Source organism: Coffea eugenioides, chromosome 6, assembly GCF_003713205.1.
Source record: "Coffea eugenioides isolate CCC68of chromosome 6, Ceug_1.0, whole genome shotgun sequence".
Lineage (NCBI taxonomy): Eukaryota > Viridiplantae > Streptophyta > Magnoliopsida > Gentianales > Rubiaceae > Coffea > Coffea eugenioides.
In genome coordinates this window covers 43,136,803-43,154,799 of record NC_040040.1, presented here as the reverse complement: position 1 = coordinate 43,154,799, position 17,997 = coordinate 43,136,803, and the positions used below count along the sequence as shown (strand labels likewise).

Below are 17,997 nucleotides of genomic sequence, written 5' to 3'. Positions count from 1 at the left end.
GGTTTCTGAAATTATTCCTTCAAAAATACAATTATAAAAAAATTTGCATGAAATTATACAACGTGCCTTTCCAAGTGCTCACACGTGCCAAAGAAGCCCCTCCGTTCTTTACTCCACTTGGTGTCCCCATCCACCGCTTGAAAAAAGTTCCACTGAGATGAGAAATAGAAGAGTACAACTACTGCTCGCAGTATGCTTAAAAACACGCAGAGCACCCACTACCAAACAAAAACGATCACTTGTTACTGTTTTATCCTAAAACCCTAACCCCCGAAATCCCCCAAAATCTCCAAAACCCTACCATGCCTTTTCTTCTTCTATCGTCGTGATTTTATTCCATCGACAGAATCCAGAAATGGAAGTCGAACCATCCGAGGAAGAATCCTCCAAAACAGTAGCAAATTTATTAAGCGATATAGCGATAAAGGGTCCGTTACCATCATCAGTAGCTAAGTTATCGGGGTCTTCTAGGGGCATTCCTTCGGAGAAAGATTTCCATTTCTACAAAAATTTCAATGAATTCAAGACGCCCATCAAAGAAATCGACGATAAATCGAAAAGCTTGCTGGAGAGAATTGGTGTTTCGTCGCAATTGTGGGGGAAAGCGCTGGAATTTCCGCGGAATTTGGATTTTGATGATCTTGATGCGTATGATTGGTTGGTGAACATCAATGATGATGTTTTGGAGAAGCTTGATGCCTCACTCGATGAATTTCGCGTAGGAAGAGGTGAGGAGAGTGGCTTTCAAGTGGTACAGGGGAGAAAGAATAGGAGAGGAGTGACTAGTGGTAGTGAAGAAGCGGTCAGAGGAGTGCAGGTGGCTGTGAAGCCCAAGCCTAAAGTGCCATTTCATATAGCAACGATTCCGAGGCCTCAGGATGAGTATAAGTTTATTGTGAATAATTCCAATCAGCCCTTTGAGCATGTTTGGTTGCAGAGGAGTGAGGATGGTTCCCGTTTTGTTCATCCTTTGGTGAGTAAGGTTTTCAACTTTTTTATGTGATAATTGATGTGCATATCTTTCATCATGTGATTATTAGGTTGCTTTCTTTCTTGGATTTTGCTATTTCATTTTGTCTTGAGCACATTTTGTTCTTTGTTTCTTGGATTTGTTGGAACCTATATTTACGTGTTTGAAGTGTCAATTTTTGGATATCAATTCATATGTTTGCGTTCTTCCTCCTCTGTAGCAGATAAATAAGCGCAAATTAACAAATACAAATGCTAATACTTCTAGATATGCACAAGATGCTGCACTCAGCCATCATTTGCTGATGTTTTCTTGCTTGGGTTGTAGTGTATAGTAGGACAGTCAGATGGCAAAGAAAGGTTTCCTAAAGTTAGATGCTCAATCATGTTTTGGTGCTTATCCATTTAGTTCAGGAAATAAGACTAAGTAGAATCTCACGTATATCTAAGATTTAACTATGTCAAAGTTATAAATTATCCATTTTCTTTGTTTGGGTCCAAGTTTTAGGTGTAAATTTTATTGACAGGGGAAGTACTATGGATGAGCATGGTACAGTTCTCAAAAGAAGAAAAATTGAGACTAAAGGTGGTTGGTCTTATTCATGCATGTGGTGAACTCTTTATATGGAAGTTAGGTTTTTGGGTCTTAGAGGACTTGCAGGAGTTACATTTCAGTCCATCTCACAGATGCCTTGCGGCAAAGGATATGCAATATGGGTTTCAATGGTCCAAACGGTATGATTGTTTGGAATTAAGATATCTGGTATATCAGATTTTTGGTGTGGAGTAAATGATGCAATAGTTAGGTCTGTTTCGATATGTATCGTCAGAAAGTGAAATTTCCTTTGTAAAATGTCTTCAATGTTTGCTATTTTTAAAGTTCCTTTTGTGGTTGCCTGTGAATATTGGCTTATTGATCGATGGGGTATTCTGTGTCAATTAGCATGAAGTTAAAACCATTCTGGGACTTTCCCTCTAGATGGGAAAGGCTAGTTGTGCGGGCTATGACATTGTATTTGTTTTCAAAGCATTTAAGTTACAAATGTTTCTATATCATTTTACATGTTTGATGTACTGTCAATCAATTATAACGTTTGAGGGATTGCTTACTAAGTTATGTAAGTTGCATCCATGTAACCCCACTTTTAAGTCTTGACTTTTTGACCTGTTGTAGGTCACCTCCCATTTAATGCCTCTGGGATCCTATTATACTAATTTCTTTTCATGTGCTTTTTGGACTTTTACCTTTTAGTATGGCTCGGCTTTATGTTGTTGCTTTGAATTGAAGTAGCGGGTTTTGTTATTACAGTGTCATCCTTCTGTTGGTCTTTCTTGATAGCATCTTTGTTGAGTCTCCCTTAAATGCAGTTTACCTGTTTCTAATTTGCTCATATCTTCTAAGTGCAGTGACTTTCACTTTTGACAGATTTTGCGTGGCTGTCTGGTATCATGACACTCCTTTTTTGCCTGTTGTGTTCATTGTTACAGGGATTCTTATTCCTGTTATCTAAGTTTGTATGAAACAGCCAAAGTAGGGGTTAATGTAATTTTAGGAATGTGTGATCCTCAAATTGTTCAAAATCTTTTGGAATGGTAGTCTTTTTTCCTAAAATAATAATGCATGTAAGTAGTGTCCTTAGTTGTTGAGATTGTAAGTTAGAAAATAGTTAGGCTTGTGTATATTGATTGCTTAAAGTAAAGAGTTTGGGGCTTGTGGCAGAGCTTTATAGGATATTGGGATTGCGCAGAAGTTGGATTCCAATAGTTGGAGGTCTTCAATTTGTATGCAGAAAAAGTTGCTAAATTGATGCTGTCCTTAGTTGTTGAGATTTTAAGTTAGAAAATAGTTAGGCTTGTGTATATTGATTGCTTAAAGTAAAGAGTTTGGGGCTTGTGGCAGAGCTTTATAGGATATTGGGATTGCGCAGAAGTTGGATTCCAATAGTTGGAGGTCTTCAATTTGTATGCAGAAAAAGTTGCTAAATTGATGCTGTCCTTAGTTGTTGAGATTTTAAGTTAGAAAATAGTTAGGCTTGTGTATATTGATTGCTTAAAGTAAAGAGTTTGGGGCTTGTGGCAGAGCTTTATAGGATATTGGGATTGCGCAGAAGTTGGATTCCAATAGTTGGAGGTCTTCAATTTGTATGCAGAAAAAGTTGCTAAATTGATGCTGTCTTAATTGCCAAATTAACTAATTACATTAGTTGATGAACTAGTGATATAATATGCCACAGAAAGTTGAAGCATTAGTTACAAATTCATTATTACTCTGCTGCATTGCTGGAAATTCTTTGGGATTCTAAATTGAGGATATCTTATTATTTTACTACCTGCTGTCGCAAAAGTAACTTTTTTGAAGCAGCCAGGAGAACAATAAAGTAGGCTCTGCTGTGGAAGCTGGTATGTAATCCACTTACATATCATTTTGCTCAAAAAATCTAGCCTCTAGCCTTTTAGTGCTCGCCATGCTTAGATATGGGACAAAGTCTTTATATACTCCCAATGCTCCTTTTTATTTTATGTTTAGTTGACCGGGTTCATCTAGGATTTGAAGTTCTTGGACTTGATGTTTTATGAGGATACTTGGTGGTTTTGCTTAAAACAGTTGATTTCAGTTCTAGAGTTCCATGTTTTTGGGCCACTATTGCTTGATCTATGTTTGTGAAAACATGGACGCTAATTCATATTTTCTTGTATGCAGGAGAATCATTCATTCTTGGACTTTGTTGATAGAAGTACCAGCAACGTCACACCTGTAAAACCTCATCCACTAGAGTCTACGCCTTTCATGCTTGTAGAAGATGTCAAAGATTTGAAGAAGTTAGCTGCCAAGTTGAAAGTTGCAGATGAGTTCGCGGTAAATTTTTGAGCATGATGATTTTTCTTCCTACTTGTTAGTTACTAAGGACGTGTTATTCAGACTCTAAAAATGAGGGTTGTTTTAAAAATATTTTTAGTTTTTAATCGAGTTCTGAATTTAAAGTGAGAATTGGTACTCTTCATTGTTGGTTTTGATGCTCTTCAATTCTCGTTTCCAAGTGAGAATTGGTACCCTTCATTGTTGGTTTTATTTTTTTCCTGAGTGTCTATTTAGTCCTATTGTATTTGTTTGGCCTATTTCATTGCAAGATTGCTGAAAGAGTTGAACTTTAGGGGAATGTAATAGTACGGGAGTCTTGGAAAGTGCACTTGTTTGAAAAGAAATTGAACCTGCTGATGTTTAAAGAATTAATACTTGCATCAGTATCACACATCCATGTCTGATTGCTGCATTTCTTCTTTCCTGAAGGAATAGTACGAGAATCTTTGAAAATGTACTTGTTTGAAAAATAATTGGACCTTGCTGGGTTTAGAAGAATTAATACTTGCCTCGGTATCACACATCCAAGTCTGCTTCCTGCATTTCTTCTTTCCTGTGGGACAGTTTATTCACATAATCTGCTACACATGTCTGGCTGTGCTATGAATGTTTAGAAGCATGCTTGTGCCCAACCTGTGGAATCTGTGTAAGACCTGAGTTTCATTTTACCCAAAAGTGAAAAGTTTTGACTGCTACATTGAATATTACTGGTTGCTGCAGTGTTTCAACTGTAGACTGTCTTAGGCTCAATGATAGCCTACTGTGCCCCTATAAAGCTATATAATGCTGTGTAATTTGTACAAAGAATACTTTGTGTTTGTTGTTTTTTAACCCCCACAAATGTTTGGGATATGGAGCTAGAATAGTTTGAAGATTGTATATTATGATGGATGGTTCAATGCTTAATTTGAATAATCTTCTTGTGTGTTGAATTTCACATAAGGGGCTACTGCTGAATTTGTTGTATTAATCTCGTTTCAAATGGGTTTGATGATTATGAGGGAGGTTTGAATGGGCGAAAACTTAATAGATCTATTTGAAAAGGTCAAGAAAGAAGATCAGAATAGTGCTTGGCCTTTTTTTTGGGGGGGTGGGGGGGGGGGGAGTTCTAAAGGGATAAGAATGAAAGATGAATATTATGGTTTGGTTGTTTATATCTTGCATCTCAGTTTTTTAAAATAGAAAATCTTTTTTTTTATTCCAAAGATTACATTTTGATGGTGAGGAAAATAGCTTCCATAGTGTCTAATAAGTCATTACTAATTGGCATGATTCGCTGAGTATTACAACACAGCTGTCTAATAACTTCTTTTGTCCTGCCAGATAGGAATCATATCTTTAGTTTATTTAAACTGAAATTATTTGTTAAAGAAGGTAAACTGAATTCAATAAAATGATAAAGCAAGTTTTGCTTTTTTGGATTTTATTCTTAGGATGGATATCAAGAGATGTTCTGTCTCTATTAAGTTTGCATGAAACTGATTCCTTTTTGGATACAAATGTTTTTCACAATAACAAACAGAAGCAGACATGAACCGTCTGTGCCATTTTCTGCCAAGGGTAAAGTTGGGTCTTAGACATTTGTTCCGAGTCTTCAGCTTCTGCATGGTTCTTTGATCATGGGCATCCAGTTTTCTACATTTTTGGCTTTATATTGATTTGTCTACACCTTCTAGATTCAACATTAGATGGTTTTATTTGAGGCTGCGCCTGAAAACCACCTTGCTGTGAAATGAGCTACATGTCAAAAAGATATATGTATACATACTTGTATGCATTAAAAAGCACACAGGGAGGCTATTCTGTTCTTTCAGTTTTGTAAATATGGGTGCTTGCTTTGTCATGTCATCTTTGAGAATGGTTGATCACTTGTCAAATTCATTATTTTGGAAATTTGTGTGCGTATTTACTTGCACCTAATGTTGGTATTTAGGATAAAATTTTTTGTATTGTGTGCATGTTTCTTGCTGACTTTGAGCTGCACTTATTCCTGATTAATATTAGTGACTCGTTACTAAAGAGAATTGGATAGTTGGGTTCTTTATCTTTTATTTTGCTTGTTGATTAATTTTTGCTTTATTTTACCTTCTCATTATCCTTTAAAAAAAAACTTGTATAGAGGCTTTAGGATATTTATTATTGCCTTAATTTGAAGTTGTTTCGATGTTCATGCACATCCTCAAGAGGACCATTTTTTTCTGTATCAACCTCAGTTTTTCAGTGTTAAAATTTTAGCAAGCTTTTAAATGTTTAGATGTTATAGTATGTTCTTATAAGCGCATTTTTGTAATCAGTTTCATAATTAAGCACTAGTTTTGGTGTGCCTCATGTATAGGTTGATCTGGAACATAATCAGTACCGCTCTTTTCAAGGACTTACATGCCTAATGCAAATATCTACCAGAAGTGAGGATTTTGTGATAGACACGCTTAAGCTTCGCATTCATGTTGGCCCATATTTGAGGGAAGCTTTTAAAGATCCCAACAAGAAAAAGGTGAAGTTTCTGGATGTTTTTCACTCTGACATTTCAGCACTCTTGACATATTACTGTGCTTATTAGGTGATGCATGGAGCAGATCGAGATATTATATGGCTTCAGCGGGACTTTGGCATATATGTCTGCAACTTGTTTGACACTGGGCAGGTTGTTGTCTTAAGCTGCTATTTTTTGAACCAAGGTCTTTATTTGAATTTCCTTCTTGGGTTTTCAAGTTGCGCACATTTGTGATATTGTCGAAAAATATGGCCTATCTGTTGATAACTTTTGCTATTCCTTTCCTATTGGGATCTCTTATAGCAACCAGGCAGTAAGAAATAGTTACTTATCATGTGTGTGTGTCTTGATTTTCGATTGTGCCTTTCGTCATGGTGGCTTGAGTAATTATGTCACTATGGTATTTATGGGAATCAAAGGCATGCATTTTTCAAAATTACCAATTAGTCCTATTTGAAATTTCTTTGAAAATTGTATTAATCTTTTAGTACTATTTAACTTTATGGGATCATGGTTAAATTTGTAGTCCTAATTTCTTTTTATAGAACTACCTTTCAATGGTTTACCCTTAAGAGCTTCTAATGTTGAAATAGTACCTACTTTGTTGGAAGGAGAAGAATTATGTGGTGATATATGAAAAAAATTACTTCTCAGTCTTCGAGCATTTGCATATTTAACTCAAACTTGTGTTCTTTATATGATTGGGAACTAATAGTTTTTAAGGGGATGAGTTCTCACGTAATTGTTTTGAATTGAAAATGTAACTTGGAACCTAAAGTATTTGAACTTAAAAGGTGGATTGGACAAAAGAACTTCACCAAGATAACTAGGATGTTTTGGGGGTTGCTATGAAAAGTTGGCATTTTGGTCCCTAAAAAATGTGAAGGGTTCTAATGCCTTGTTAAGTTTGTAACATGACTTAATTTTAGTTGCCAACAATATTTGGTGCTGCTGCAGGTAGGTGCGACTGGTGTAATAGTACTTGGTCTTGCTTCACTTTTTTTGTCTCTGTGAATTGATTTAGTTTAACATCAAAAGGCTTGAAGAGATGGGTTCTGTTAGGAAGAAGGTATTAATGTATTAAAACAGATGGGTACACAAGTTCTTTGAAGGGCTTACTGATGTTTTAGCTGGCTGACCATGCGTTAGGTTTCATTTATCTTGCATTGCCCCCCGTTTTTTCTTCTCTTCTTTCTGATGCTCCCCAAGAACGAGTGCCCTGGATTGATAGTCATCTTCAGGTAGTGCGAGTGAATGTTGTGTGATCTGAATCTTTGATTGTTCAGATAATATGAATTTCGGATACAAATGGTCAGTGATTGTTCAGAGATTTGAGGAAGTATAGCCAGGATTATTGATTATTGCATTCTAGGGTGGGTAGATACCTTAGATTAAGGGTCACAGAAAAAGGTGGAGATTTTACCTGCCTGAAAGCCTTGCATGTAAGAAGGTCAAATCATTATGTTCGTGGAAAGTAGCATCTTATCTGACGCTGGATGCATGGGATATGAGTTATCATTGCAAGAGCTTTACCACATATGAGGTCCTATAAATGATGGAGCAAAAGATAGGTAAGATCTAGCCTATTAGTGCTAGTGGAAGAACGGGAGAATGGTAGGCATGTTTCAGGGCTGTGAACAGTAACGTGAGGAATAAGGAGAAAAAATCACACAATTAATTAAGAAAACTCAAATCGTTATTCATCAATCTGACTCTGCCCTGAACAAAGTAGAAACATTAATTTTTTGCAAGCATTTATAGAACTTTTTAGGAACTTCCCTATATGGTAAATAATTAGAAAAGACAATCATGACATGATTGCTGGAACTTTTGTGTGAACAAGTAAAAGAGAAATAGCTTTAAGATCCATAATTCGAGACTACTAAAACTCAGAATGAAACTGTGATGCCTTTCTATTGACGCAATCTTCCTCCCAATAAGGCTGCTAATTTCAACAGGATGGCTTTTTGATGTTCAAGGAAAATCATGAAAATTATTAGGTGTAGGTTTGCTCAAAATTTGTGTTGAATGCGCCATTCTCTCCTGGTTGGAAAAAAACTCGCCCTCGAGTTTTAGAGAATTGTGGAATAAAGAACTTGAGGGTCTGAAACAAGTAGAAAGGAGAATTGCAGTTTTAAATGATTTTTTCTTGCCGAGGACAAAGTCAATTGTTGGAGTGAAATACAGAAATTTTTTGTGGAACATGTGACGCTACCACGACCTCATTCGTATACTCTGTTATATTAAACTCATTCTCGTTGGCTGTAACAAGGCTTCCCATAGACTTAGTTTCTGAAACTTTTTTCACAAGAGAATCCTTGCCTGCGTCCATCTTAGTTCTATCTTCAAAATTTTGAAGAGCCGCTTTTGTCATATTCTTGACAAACTTGTCAAGGTCAGTGGTCAATTCTGATAGTTTAGGTATAGTTTTAATTCACTGGAAATTCATCAGCAGCCAAAACGTTATGATATTCGCAGCTTTGGTAAGAGGAGCATTAACCAGAATCTGACTTTCTATCGTTTCTGCCTGTTGGATAAATGGGAAAGAGTGCTCTTCTTGCTGTCCAAATGGCATGACATCCTGGTTTGAAGCTACAGAAGTGTAAGACTGCCAGCTTCTTGTGAGAGGTTCCTATGCAATTTGGATTTGATGTGATAGTGGAGTAAACTTTAACATTCCCATTTAAGATATGTTGTTTTCTGCAAGAATATCTTTTGATGACGATAAGAGGGCAGGTAGTCTTCTTAGAGTAGGCCTCTCATCTCCTTCCAAGTATAATTATGTCCTGTGTTGCATTGCATCTTGTCTGACCAATAGACCACTACATCTTAGCCCTCCCAACCAGCTTTGCTTGGCAAATAGGTTTTGTTACAATCAGCAAGATTATGGTAGTTGAAGAATATCCCAGAGAAGCCAGCCATCTATAGAATATTGTAGGATGACCTAAGCCATCATAACATGAAACAATTATGCTGATGTGGTAGATGAAAAATCAGGCCATCTACCTGATCATATAAATAAAGGAAGAAAAAATATGGCTGATGCGGAGGAAGAAAGTTTTGGCTGTGGATACCAAACTGATGTAGGACAAGATAGCTGAGATCTTGACCACTAGTGCTAGATGAAGAATGGGAATGGGATATCATGGGGCTGTGAACAGTAATGTGAGGAAAACGAGGGGGAAAGAACAAAACTAGTACACCAAGAAAACTCATCTTTGTTCATTAATCTCTCTACCTAGAATGACTTATTTTTGTGTACAATTAAATGTCCAAAATATCCTTAGGACCTAAAAGTCTAGAAATTACTACTACTTAGGGAATAGAACTACGATGAACATAAATATAGTTAATTGATGTATTCTTACTTCAAATGAGGCTGCTATTGTTTCAATTCAGTTGTTTTATGTGTTTTAGCGACTTCTAGAAGCTAGTTTCTTCACTTGATTTATAGGCGCTATAACGTCAATCTGTTTTATGGCTGTGCAATTAGAAATCCATTTTCTGCACCTATGCTGTTGAATGAGCAGCTCCTTGATTGGTATGTTAATTCTTTTGTTATTGGTGCTATGATCCAGTTACTAAGATGTATTAGAGAATGAATCTCTGGATTTTAGGTGTCAATTTTAAACTCTCTAAGTTGTTTCTGTTTCTTTGATTTCTGGTTTAGTGGTACTCTAGTTCTTGTAAAGTAAGCAAAAAGATCTGGTTAATGGTTCTCAAATTACATGCCAAGAAATAATGAGTAAAATTCTGCTGCTTTGTAATAATATGTATAGTAAAAAAAAGAAAAATTGATGAAAAGGACATTGAGTGCTTTTGGATTTCCTAATCCCAGTAGAATATGGCGTTGATCCACCTTTATGCGACCTCATCATTGTCCTGTTATGATAAAAATTTGCTAGGTTTTCTATTTACTATGTTGATGTAGAATTTTCTCTTTTATAGGCCTCAAGGGTATTGAAATTGGAAAGGAACAGTCTGGAATATTTGTTGCACCATTTCTGTGGAGTTACTGCAAATAAGGAGTAAGCATGTACTACTTGCAGCTAGCAAATGTTTGGCAGCATAAATGATTTTCTGCCCTAGAATTGTGCATTCTTTTCCCTCCCTACTTTCTCTAGGACAAATATATCTGATAATACCTTCAGATTGATCAGCATACCTTTTGCAGATACCAAAACGCTGATTGGAGACTACGCCCCCTTCCTCATGAGATGCTCAGGTACGTCTGTGAAAGGGATAGGTGGTCATTCCTTTCCTTTATTAAGCTGTGTTGCCGTGTAAGACACACAATAGTTATCAAGACTAGACATTGTAGTCAGTTCTGCTATTTGGTTCATTGTTGCCTATCAGCAGTAAAGTTGAGCTTATCGTTTTGTTTGTGTCTCTAAGTTGGTTTTTTGTCAGCAAGGTATTAGCTGGAACACAACTGTTAAGGTACTTTCAATGTGAACAATACATGAAAGGCCCAGTTGCTACTTCCTGAAATTAACCCATGTAATATCTTCTTTTAAGATTTCCTTGAAGCATTGGGTATTAGTTATCCATGTATATGGCATCCTTTCGTCTTTTTGATTGCTACCCAAATGATAATTTGAATTGCAAATACAGGGTCGGTTTGTAGGTGTAATGGCATGTAAATTCTCCTTTGTTGAGGGTCTTAGTTCCTCAATCTACATTGCAGGTTTCAATTTTGCCTGTAAATTATTTAGTATGGACCTGATAATGAAGAGAGGTTAACTAAACCTTAGTATTCTCTAATCTCTCCTTCCCCCTTTCCAGTTTCCCTGTCTAAAAAATGTTAAATGTAGAATTACTGCTTCATGATTACCGTGTTTGTTTCTCTTCTACGTTCATATGATCTCAGATATCCAATATATGCTGGTATTGATTTGTGACTTCAATTTTATAGATATGCGAGAGAAGATACACACTACCTTCTGTATATCTATGATTTAATGAGAATGAAGCTACTATCAGCATCTAGTGAGACTGAAGATGTCAATCCTCCTTTCGAAGAGGTAGGCCCTTCTCTATTTTCTTCATTGGCTACCTGAGAAAGGCAAGATGTGGTTACCATTTGCTATTTTTGCTTATCAATTCTCTGTTTTCTATATTTGTCTGGAATAACATGTTGGATAAAGGCCTATTTCTAATTTTAGTGGTCATGGGGTATGTAATCAGATTGGCATTTCATCTGAGGAGGAATTGTGCCTGTATTTTTAATGTTTTGTTTAAGGCTGAGCAGTGCCTTTTATCAACTGTGTCCCAGATTAATCAGATTAATTCTCGATATCTTACTGGAAAGTACATAGCCTTTAGTTCATAAACTGTTGTAGATAAAGATATTTGGAAAATATAACAGATTGACCAAATACTTTGGTGTTAAGAAAAATATAATTGTTAATCTTTTCTTTTTCTTCTCTGGAGTTTGTGTACTGTGAATGCATCTTGGATCTCGTCCTTATCACTACCTGAAAATCATAAAAGAAGAAATGGAGGACACTATACTACTTTTCTTTTAAATTGTCCTGCATCTTAGTGGAGAATTGAACACTTCCATGGTCCACGTGGGGATTAATAATTGATGGGCAATAAAGAACACGTCTAGGTTTTGATGTTGAAGTATGGGAAGATATGCCGTAGAAGCAGGAAATCCCAACTAATAGTGGCATTGTCATCCCCACATTTGCCAAATAGGTGCTTGCTTTGTAACTGGCTAACTAAGGTGGGCATTAGTTAACTGTTCCAGAAGAATCTGCAAATATTTGGTCAAACTGCAAAGTTCTCCCCAAGAGCGTATGCATGGGACTACTGAGACTGTAGGTGACCATAATGGATATATTTGCAGTGGTATCACACGGGTATCACACCCATTTGCAATCATACCATCTGCTCTAGTAATTATTGTAAATTACTCACTGGTATAATATTATATATGTGATAACACAATTTATGATTTTGTTTCAAATGTAATCTGCAGATATGTATCACATATTAACGGATTGTATTTCCTGACAATCACAGTTGAGAAAAACTAGTGTACTTTTCAACGTCAAGCATCTGAGAGTGTCATTTTCTAGAACATGAAATGTTAGTTCTAAATGAACTTAAAAAAAAAAAAGTCTGTGTTAGAATTTAGTTTCACTAGGTGGGTAAGATACATGCCTCATTAGCTCTATTCAAATTTGATATTCACTTTTTGCGCATGTGGCACGCATCTACACCTGTCAGTGTAAAAAAAAATCTCCAGTGACAGTGCATATATGATTAATCCTTTCTAAATTTGCAAAATTTTTAGCAAAAAGATAAGTAGAAACTCGAGTAAAATAAAGTAATTGTAAATTAGCTTGTTGAAGAAAAGGCAAAAGGTGGTCTTCAGAAGTTGGTAAGGGTAACTGTCTGCTATTGTTTATAATTTGTAGCAACTTACGTAAAGTTGTATGAATTCAGCCTTTTTTCTTTTTTGTATTTTATTGGGATGAGCAAAGAATGATGTGTTGAAGCATCTTTTAGCCATGTTCAGGCTCACATTTGTTCAAGTTTCTTCTTTAAAACCATCCCCCAGCATGTGACAGTTTGCCCTCTTTTTCTTCTGGTATTTGAGAGTAAAATGGTGGAGTCATCAAGGAAAGAGAGAGAAAGAGAAATGTTTAACTGCTATCTCAATACCCAATGATATGTCTTGAGCTATTCAACACTTTCATCTTATTGAAAATGGTCTTCAGTTATTTCTCATCTTTGTTAATTGTGTTTGATTGTTCACTCAGGTGTACAAGCGCAGTTACGATGTCTGCATGCAGCTTTATGAGAAGGAGCTTTTGACCGATCGTTCATATCTTCATATCTATGGGTATGTTCTGGATTTAGCGATATTAGTGTGGCTATAAGCTTTAGATGAAAGTTTATTGATTTTTCTAATATGCCTTTTTAGTTTTGAGTGTTCATCAAGAAAATGTCCATGTTTCTGCCATTACTTGTATTACCGTGTTTGTTATGCATGGCCTACCTTTTGTAATGCAGGTTACAGGGTGCTGATCTTAATGCTCAGCAGCTTGCTGTTGTTGCTGTAAGTTACTGCTTTCTTTCATAGTCTTCTCTCCAATGAGATAAAGTAACCATCATTCTAGAGCCTTGTAATGTTGTATCTGATCCAGTCACAGTTAGCACGTATGTGCTAGCGTCTCTCTCTCTCTCTCTCTCTCTCTCTCTCTCTCTCTCTTGTTTAATGTGTCATTCTTTCAGGATTTTCCTCCCATCTTCAGTTAATTAATGATTAATTTCTCTATGGGCTTTAACATGTGATTGGGTTACTTTACACTATAATTAAATCCTTTGCAGGGTCTATGTGAATGGAGGGATGTTGTAGCCCGTGCCGAAGATGAGAGTACTGGCTATGTATTGCCAAACAAAACTCTTATTGAAATTGGTATGTGGAAACTGATTATTTTAAGTCTCCTCAAAACGTGGTTTGCTGAGTTGCCAACAAAGTAACTGATACATGTCAAACTTTCTTCATCCTCTTTTGCCGATACAAAAAGCCAAACAGATGCCTCTCACGACTAGCAAATTGAAGCGATCATTAAAATCAAAGCATCCATATATCGAGCGGAATCTTGGTTCTGTTTTAAGCATCATTAGGCACTCCATGCAAAATGCAGCTGCATTTGAAGTTGCGGCTCAGCAGCTAAAAGAACAGCATGTGGAAAGAGTAAGACTTCATTGCCTTAAGCTATAAATTTTTTTCTATCATACAGGGATGTTATGATGGTTTTATCTTTTATTTCATTCATAGTATAGTAGTTGTAATCTGAAGCTTCACAACTGAATCAGTTGTGTTATTTCAATATTCTTTTGTTGATACATTTGCTGAAAATTTTGAAACTATCTGCTTTCAAGTGTTGAATAGAATTCCGAATGGGGCGTGGACAAGTGGGAAGGCAAGGGTATTTTCCAAAGATTAGGTTATGCTTTCTTTTGGTTTTGGAAAGTGTACTTTTTTTCAACACAATTTCTCGTGCGGTTGTTATTAATGTGGGCTTGGACTAATTTAACCATTTATGGGGAGAAAAGTCAAAATTAATGAACAGCGCTGTGGTACTTAAAAGCACTTTGAATTCAGGTGTCAACCTGCATTTGTTTTTCTTAAAAAAATGCTAGCTTGCAATATGGATGAATATGCTCTTCTGCACCTCGCTTTTGATTCACACTTAATTCTCGTAATCCAGTATGTTGTGATTTAGTAATTTGATATCCAATTAATTCAGGCAACTGAAAATATTTTAGTTGCTGAAGTAGATGAAGTTTTGCCCTCTGAAGCTCCTGAGATTTTGAAAACTGTTGGAGATGCTGAAGGTGTTACTCTTGGGACTTTATCATCTAACACCGTGCTTGGGCATTCAATGGTTTCTGTACAGCAAGAAAACAAGTTGGTCGACCCAGGATGTTCAACTGGAGGTAGTACAGCAAATTCACAGGCAATTCACAAGTCTCCTGGTGAAAGTGGAAGCATAAATAGTGCAGCTGATAGTTACACTGCTGCCATCCCAAGGGCAGCAGCCTGCGGTGCATCTGAATCTTCTGGAGAGGTAGATACCACGATAAAAACGTTGCCTCATAAGCTACAATTGTTTTCTGTAACAGTATTGTTACCATATTTTGTTTCTTGTAGGCTGGAGCCAGCGTTCAGGTTCTGAAGAAGCCAAGCCGTGGTTTTGGGGCCCTGCTAGGAGGTTCTACAAAAAGAAAGCTCCATCCTGATATAAAGGTAATTTGTAATAGTTTGCTTTCACCCAAGTAATTGGTTTTTGATGCTAAGTTGTAGTTATCTACGCTTTCTAAAAATGTTGGTACACCTCTGTGTATTTGTGATTGTGTCTGTATGGGTGTTTGCATGTGCACGTGCATGGCGTGTTTGTGGTTTTTGTGGTTCACATGTTTAGTTTGTATGGTACCCATTTGCTGGCGGCTTATTGGATGTGATGGCATGTCGGACTTTCCAATGTCATAGGCTAGCTGAGTTGGTATTCAATTATTGATGATTTAGTTGAAGCTCTGCATAAATTTGCTCATATCTTGTTAAAAGTGTGTGTCCATGTAGTGGTTCAGAGATGTTATCTTTTCAGCCAGACTCATTTCTTTTTGTTTGTAATTAATATGAGCACCAGGAAGATCAAAAGCTGGAAGAGATCAAGTCCTCGGTGAACCTTCCATTCCATGCATTTCCAAGCAGTGGTGAGCTGCTGCAGCCAGCTGCACAAGAACGTGCTGCACTAGTGGATACTTTACACAATGGACCTGTGTCAAATAGTTCAAACTTGGAAGATTTCATATTGCTGGGAGCTGGATCTGATGTTGAATCAGGAGATGATGGCACTGAAGCTGTGAATGTAGTGGTGGATAATAAGGAGGACAATGCTGTAGGTTCTACCATGGATATGGAAGAGGGAGAGGGAGAGGATACTATGTCTCTATCTGATTTGTCTTCAAGTTTCCAGAAGTGCCTTCCCTCAATCAATCGAGTGAGGGATGGCAAACTTGTTGAGAAACCCCAAGAATGTGCGGGCTTACTCCAGTTTAAGCCTTTTGACTACGAAGCAGCAAAGAAGCAGGTAATTTTCAGGGAAGATCCTAGTCCAAAGGCTGAGGATAGTAGGAGTAGGCATACCAAGGGAGATAAGAAATCCCAGAAGGAAGATGGGACAAGAGATTTACCACAGGGTAGGAGGCGCCAGGCCTTTCCAGCATCAGGAAATCGAACTGCAACATTCCGCTGATTCTGGGCCTGGAGTGTCTGGTCAAAATTGATTAATGCTTCTCTCCATTGTAAAGCAATTGAAACCCATGTAGTTTACTAGATGATTTTGTTGCTGGAATTCGATATAAAATTATCTAGATTTCAAATGCTGTGCCTAGTTTCATTTGGTTTGTCAAGGATACACAAGTACTTCTTGATACAGGCAGGTGCTTTTATGAGCATTGGGCCATCTTGTTCGTTAAGAAGCCGTTGACATTTGAAATAGTTTTCTGCGAGGTGCCACACTTCATAATGCAGGAAGTGCAGCAATGTGTCTCGCAGTCCATCTGAGCTTTGGGAAGAGTTGTGCTAGAGATTTGAAGTCTGTCTAGTTACGCACTACTGGGTTAGAGAACTTGCCCTGTGTAACAGGCTAACGGCACATATTATGGTGAACTGGGGTTGAATGTAGAGGTGAATTTGTATCAGAAATGGAATGCGAGCTAGATTTTGGTCCGTTGGAAACCTTTAGAAATCTGGCAGAACTGTAGCTAGATGCTGGGAGTGCTAGGAAAATGACTCGAGTATCCACCGTCATGAACCCAACGGAAATTGCAAAGAAATGAAAGATAACAAGATGTGACATACATAGAAGCTATCTCACCGTAAAACAATTTATTAAGGATTACGGAAATTTTGGTGAAAGGGAATGGGAAGATTCAAAAACAATGAGGATGTAAGGATGTGTATTGGGAAATTTAGAAACAGGTTCATACATTGTAAAAAAAGAATTTGTGTTGTAAACAGAATCATGAAATTATCCCTTTTTCTACACCTTTCCATTCATCTTCATATTTTTTTACCCTCAACAACTAAATGGTATAATATTCGAACCTTAAAGCTAATATTGGAGAGAGCTCTTAAGAGCCCTCCTTGATTACCAAGCTAATCCCAGTGATTTCATGAAATTACATTTTATGTGCATATAGTAGCCCTGATGTGCACAATTGAGTACATGTATTGCATAAAATCATGAAATTATCTTTATGTGCATGTACTAGCACTCGTGCACAATCTTGTACATAGATTTGCACATATATCGATTTAGCCCTCATGTGCACAATCAAGTACATATATTTGCACGTATATCAATTTAAATGTGTACATTTGAACGTACAACTTGCATATTTTTTTGATTAAAGAACATGCTGCTGTTGACTAAATTCTGTCACGAGGTGATTTATTAATTTAGTGATAATATTGTTAGTTATTTTTATTCATAAGTAGTAACCAGAATCCATTCACAAAGTTTCCAAAACTTGTAGCAATCATGAATTTTGAATCTTCCTATCCCCATCTTCAAATTTTTTCCTAAGGATTAGCGCATGAAGATTAATCTTGGTTCAAGATTGAGTCATTCAATTGGGTGCTTTCGCATGATTTAAGCTTCGAAGTTGGATAACTCGGAGGGGAACACCATGCGATGCATGGTGAAAATTTGCAAATTGCCCAATCCTGTCCATCTAACTTACAAATTATTGTGATGATAGGCGTTGTATTATTTGAGGCCATATAATTAGGAGGCATATAATTAGTAAAAAGAATTATTGATTTAAAGAGGCAGTGAAAATTGCAATTCATTGTCATTAAGAATACAACTCACCATAACTAGACAAAATTAGGAATCATTAAGTAAAGCAAGCCAACTATTCTCTTAACAAATTTAGCAAGTAAGCAAAATGTTGGACTCAGTCATAGCTCGGGAAATCCTCATCAATCCATTTTAGCTGTGAGGAGTAAAGACAAGCTACATTAAATGCTATCAATGATACAGTCAACCAAGCACAGTAGCTCTAGTATGGTAAAAAGTGCCAAAAAAAGAATATTGAAATGGTCAAATAATAGTGAATCCCTCAAAGAATAGGAAACTTGACG

At 36.7% G+C, this 17,997-nt stretch overlaps 1 protein-coding gene across 2 annotated transcripts; it reads left to right on the top strand.

Annotated features, from left to right (window-relative positions):
- The first annotated feature begins 200 nt into the window (after window positions 1-200).
- On the top strand, window positions 201-16,578 carry LOC113774952 (protein RRP6-like 2). Of its 2 annotated transcripts, none has more exons than XM_027319620.1 (14): window positions 201-973; window positions 3,671-3,826; window positions 6,165-6,323; window positions 6,390-6,473; window positions 10,272-10,351; window positions 10,498-10,548; window positions 11,239-11,347; window positions 13,097-13,179; window positions 13,350-13,395; window positions 13,668-13,755; window positions 13,868-14,037; window positions 14,594-14,914; window positions 14,998-15,093; window positions 15,494-16,578. In XM_027319620.1, the coding sequence occupies exons 1-14, from the start codon at window positions 356-358 to the stop codon at window positions 16,100-16,102; spliced, it is 2,670 nt and encodes an 889-aa protein (XP_027175421.1). In that variant the 5' UTR covers window positions 201-355; the 3' UTR covers window positions 16,103-16,578. The 2 variants fall into 2 exon arrangements, with proteins under 2 accessions (XP_027175421.1, XP_027175422.1); XM_027319621.1 differs by having other exon boundaries at window positions 202-973; window positions 14,744-14,914.
- The last annotated feature ends 1,419 nt before the right edge of the window (window positions 16,579-17,997 follow it).

Bases quoted from the DNA above. Each gene is read 5' to 3' on its own strand.
- LOC113774952 (XM_027319620.1), top strand. From the start codon at position 356: ATGGAAGTCGAACCATCCGAGGAAGAATCCTCCAAAACAGTAGCAAAT. The intron at 13,180-13,349 runs GTATGTTCTGGA...TTTGTAATGCAG, and splicing joins TCATATCTTCATATCTATGG to GTTACAGGGTGCTGATCTTA. The intron at 13,396-13,667 runs GTAAGTTACTGC...AATCCTTTGCAG, and splicing joins AGCAGCTTGCTGTTGTTGCT to GGTCTATGTGAATGGAGGGA.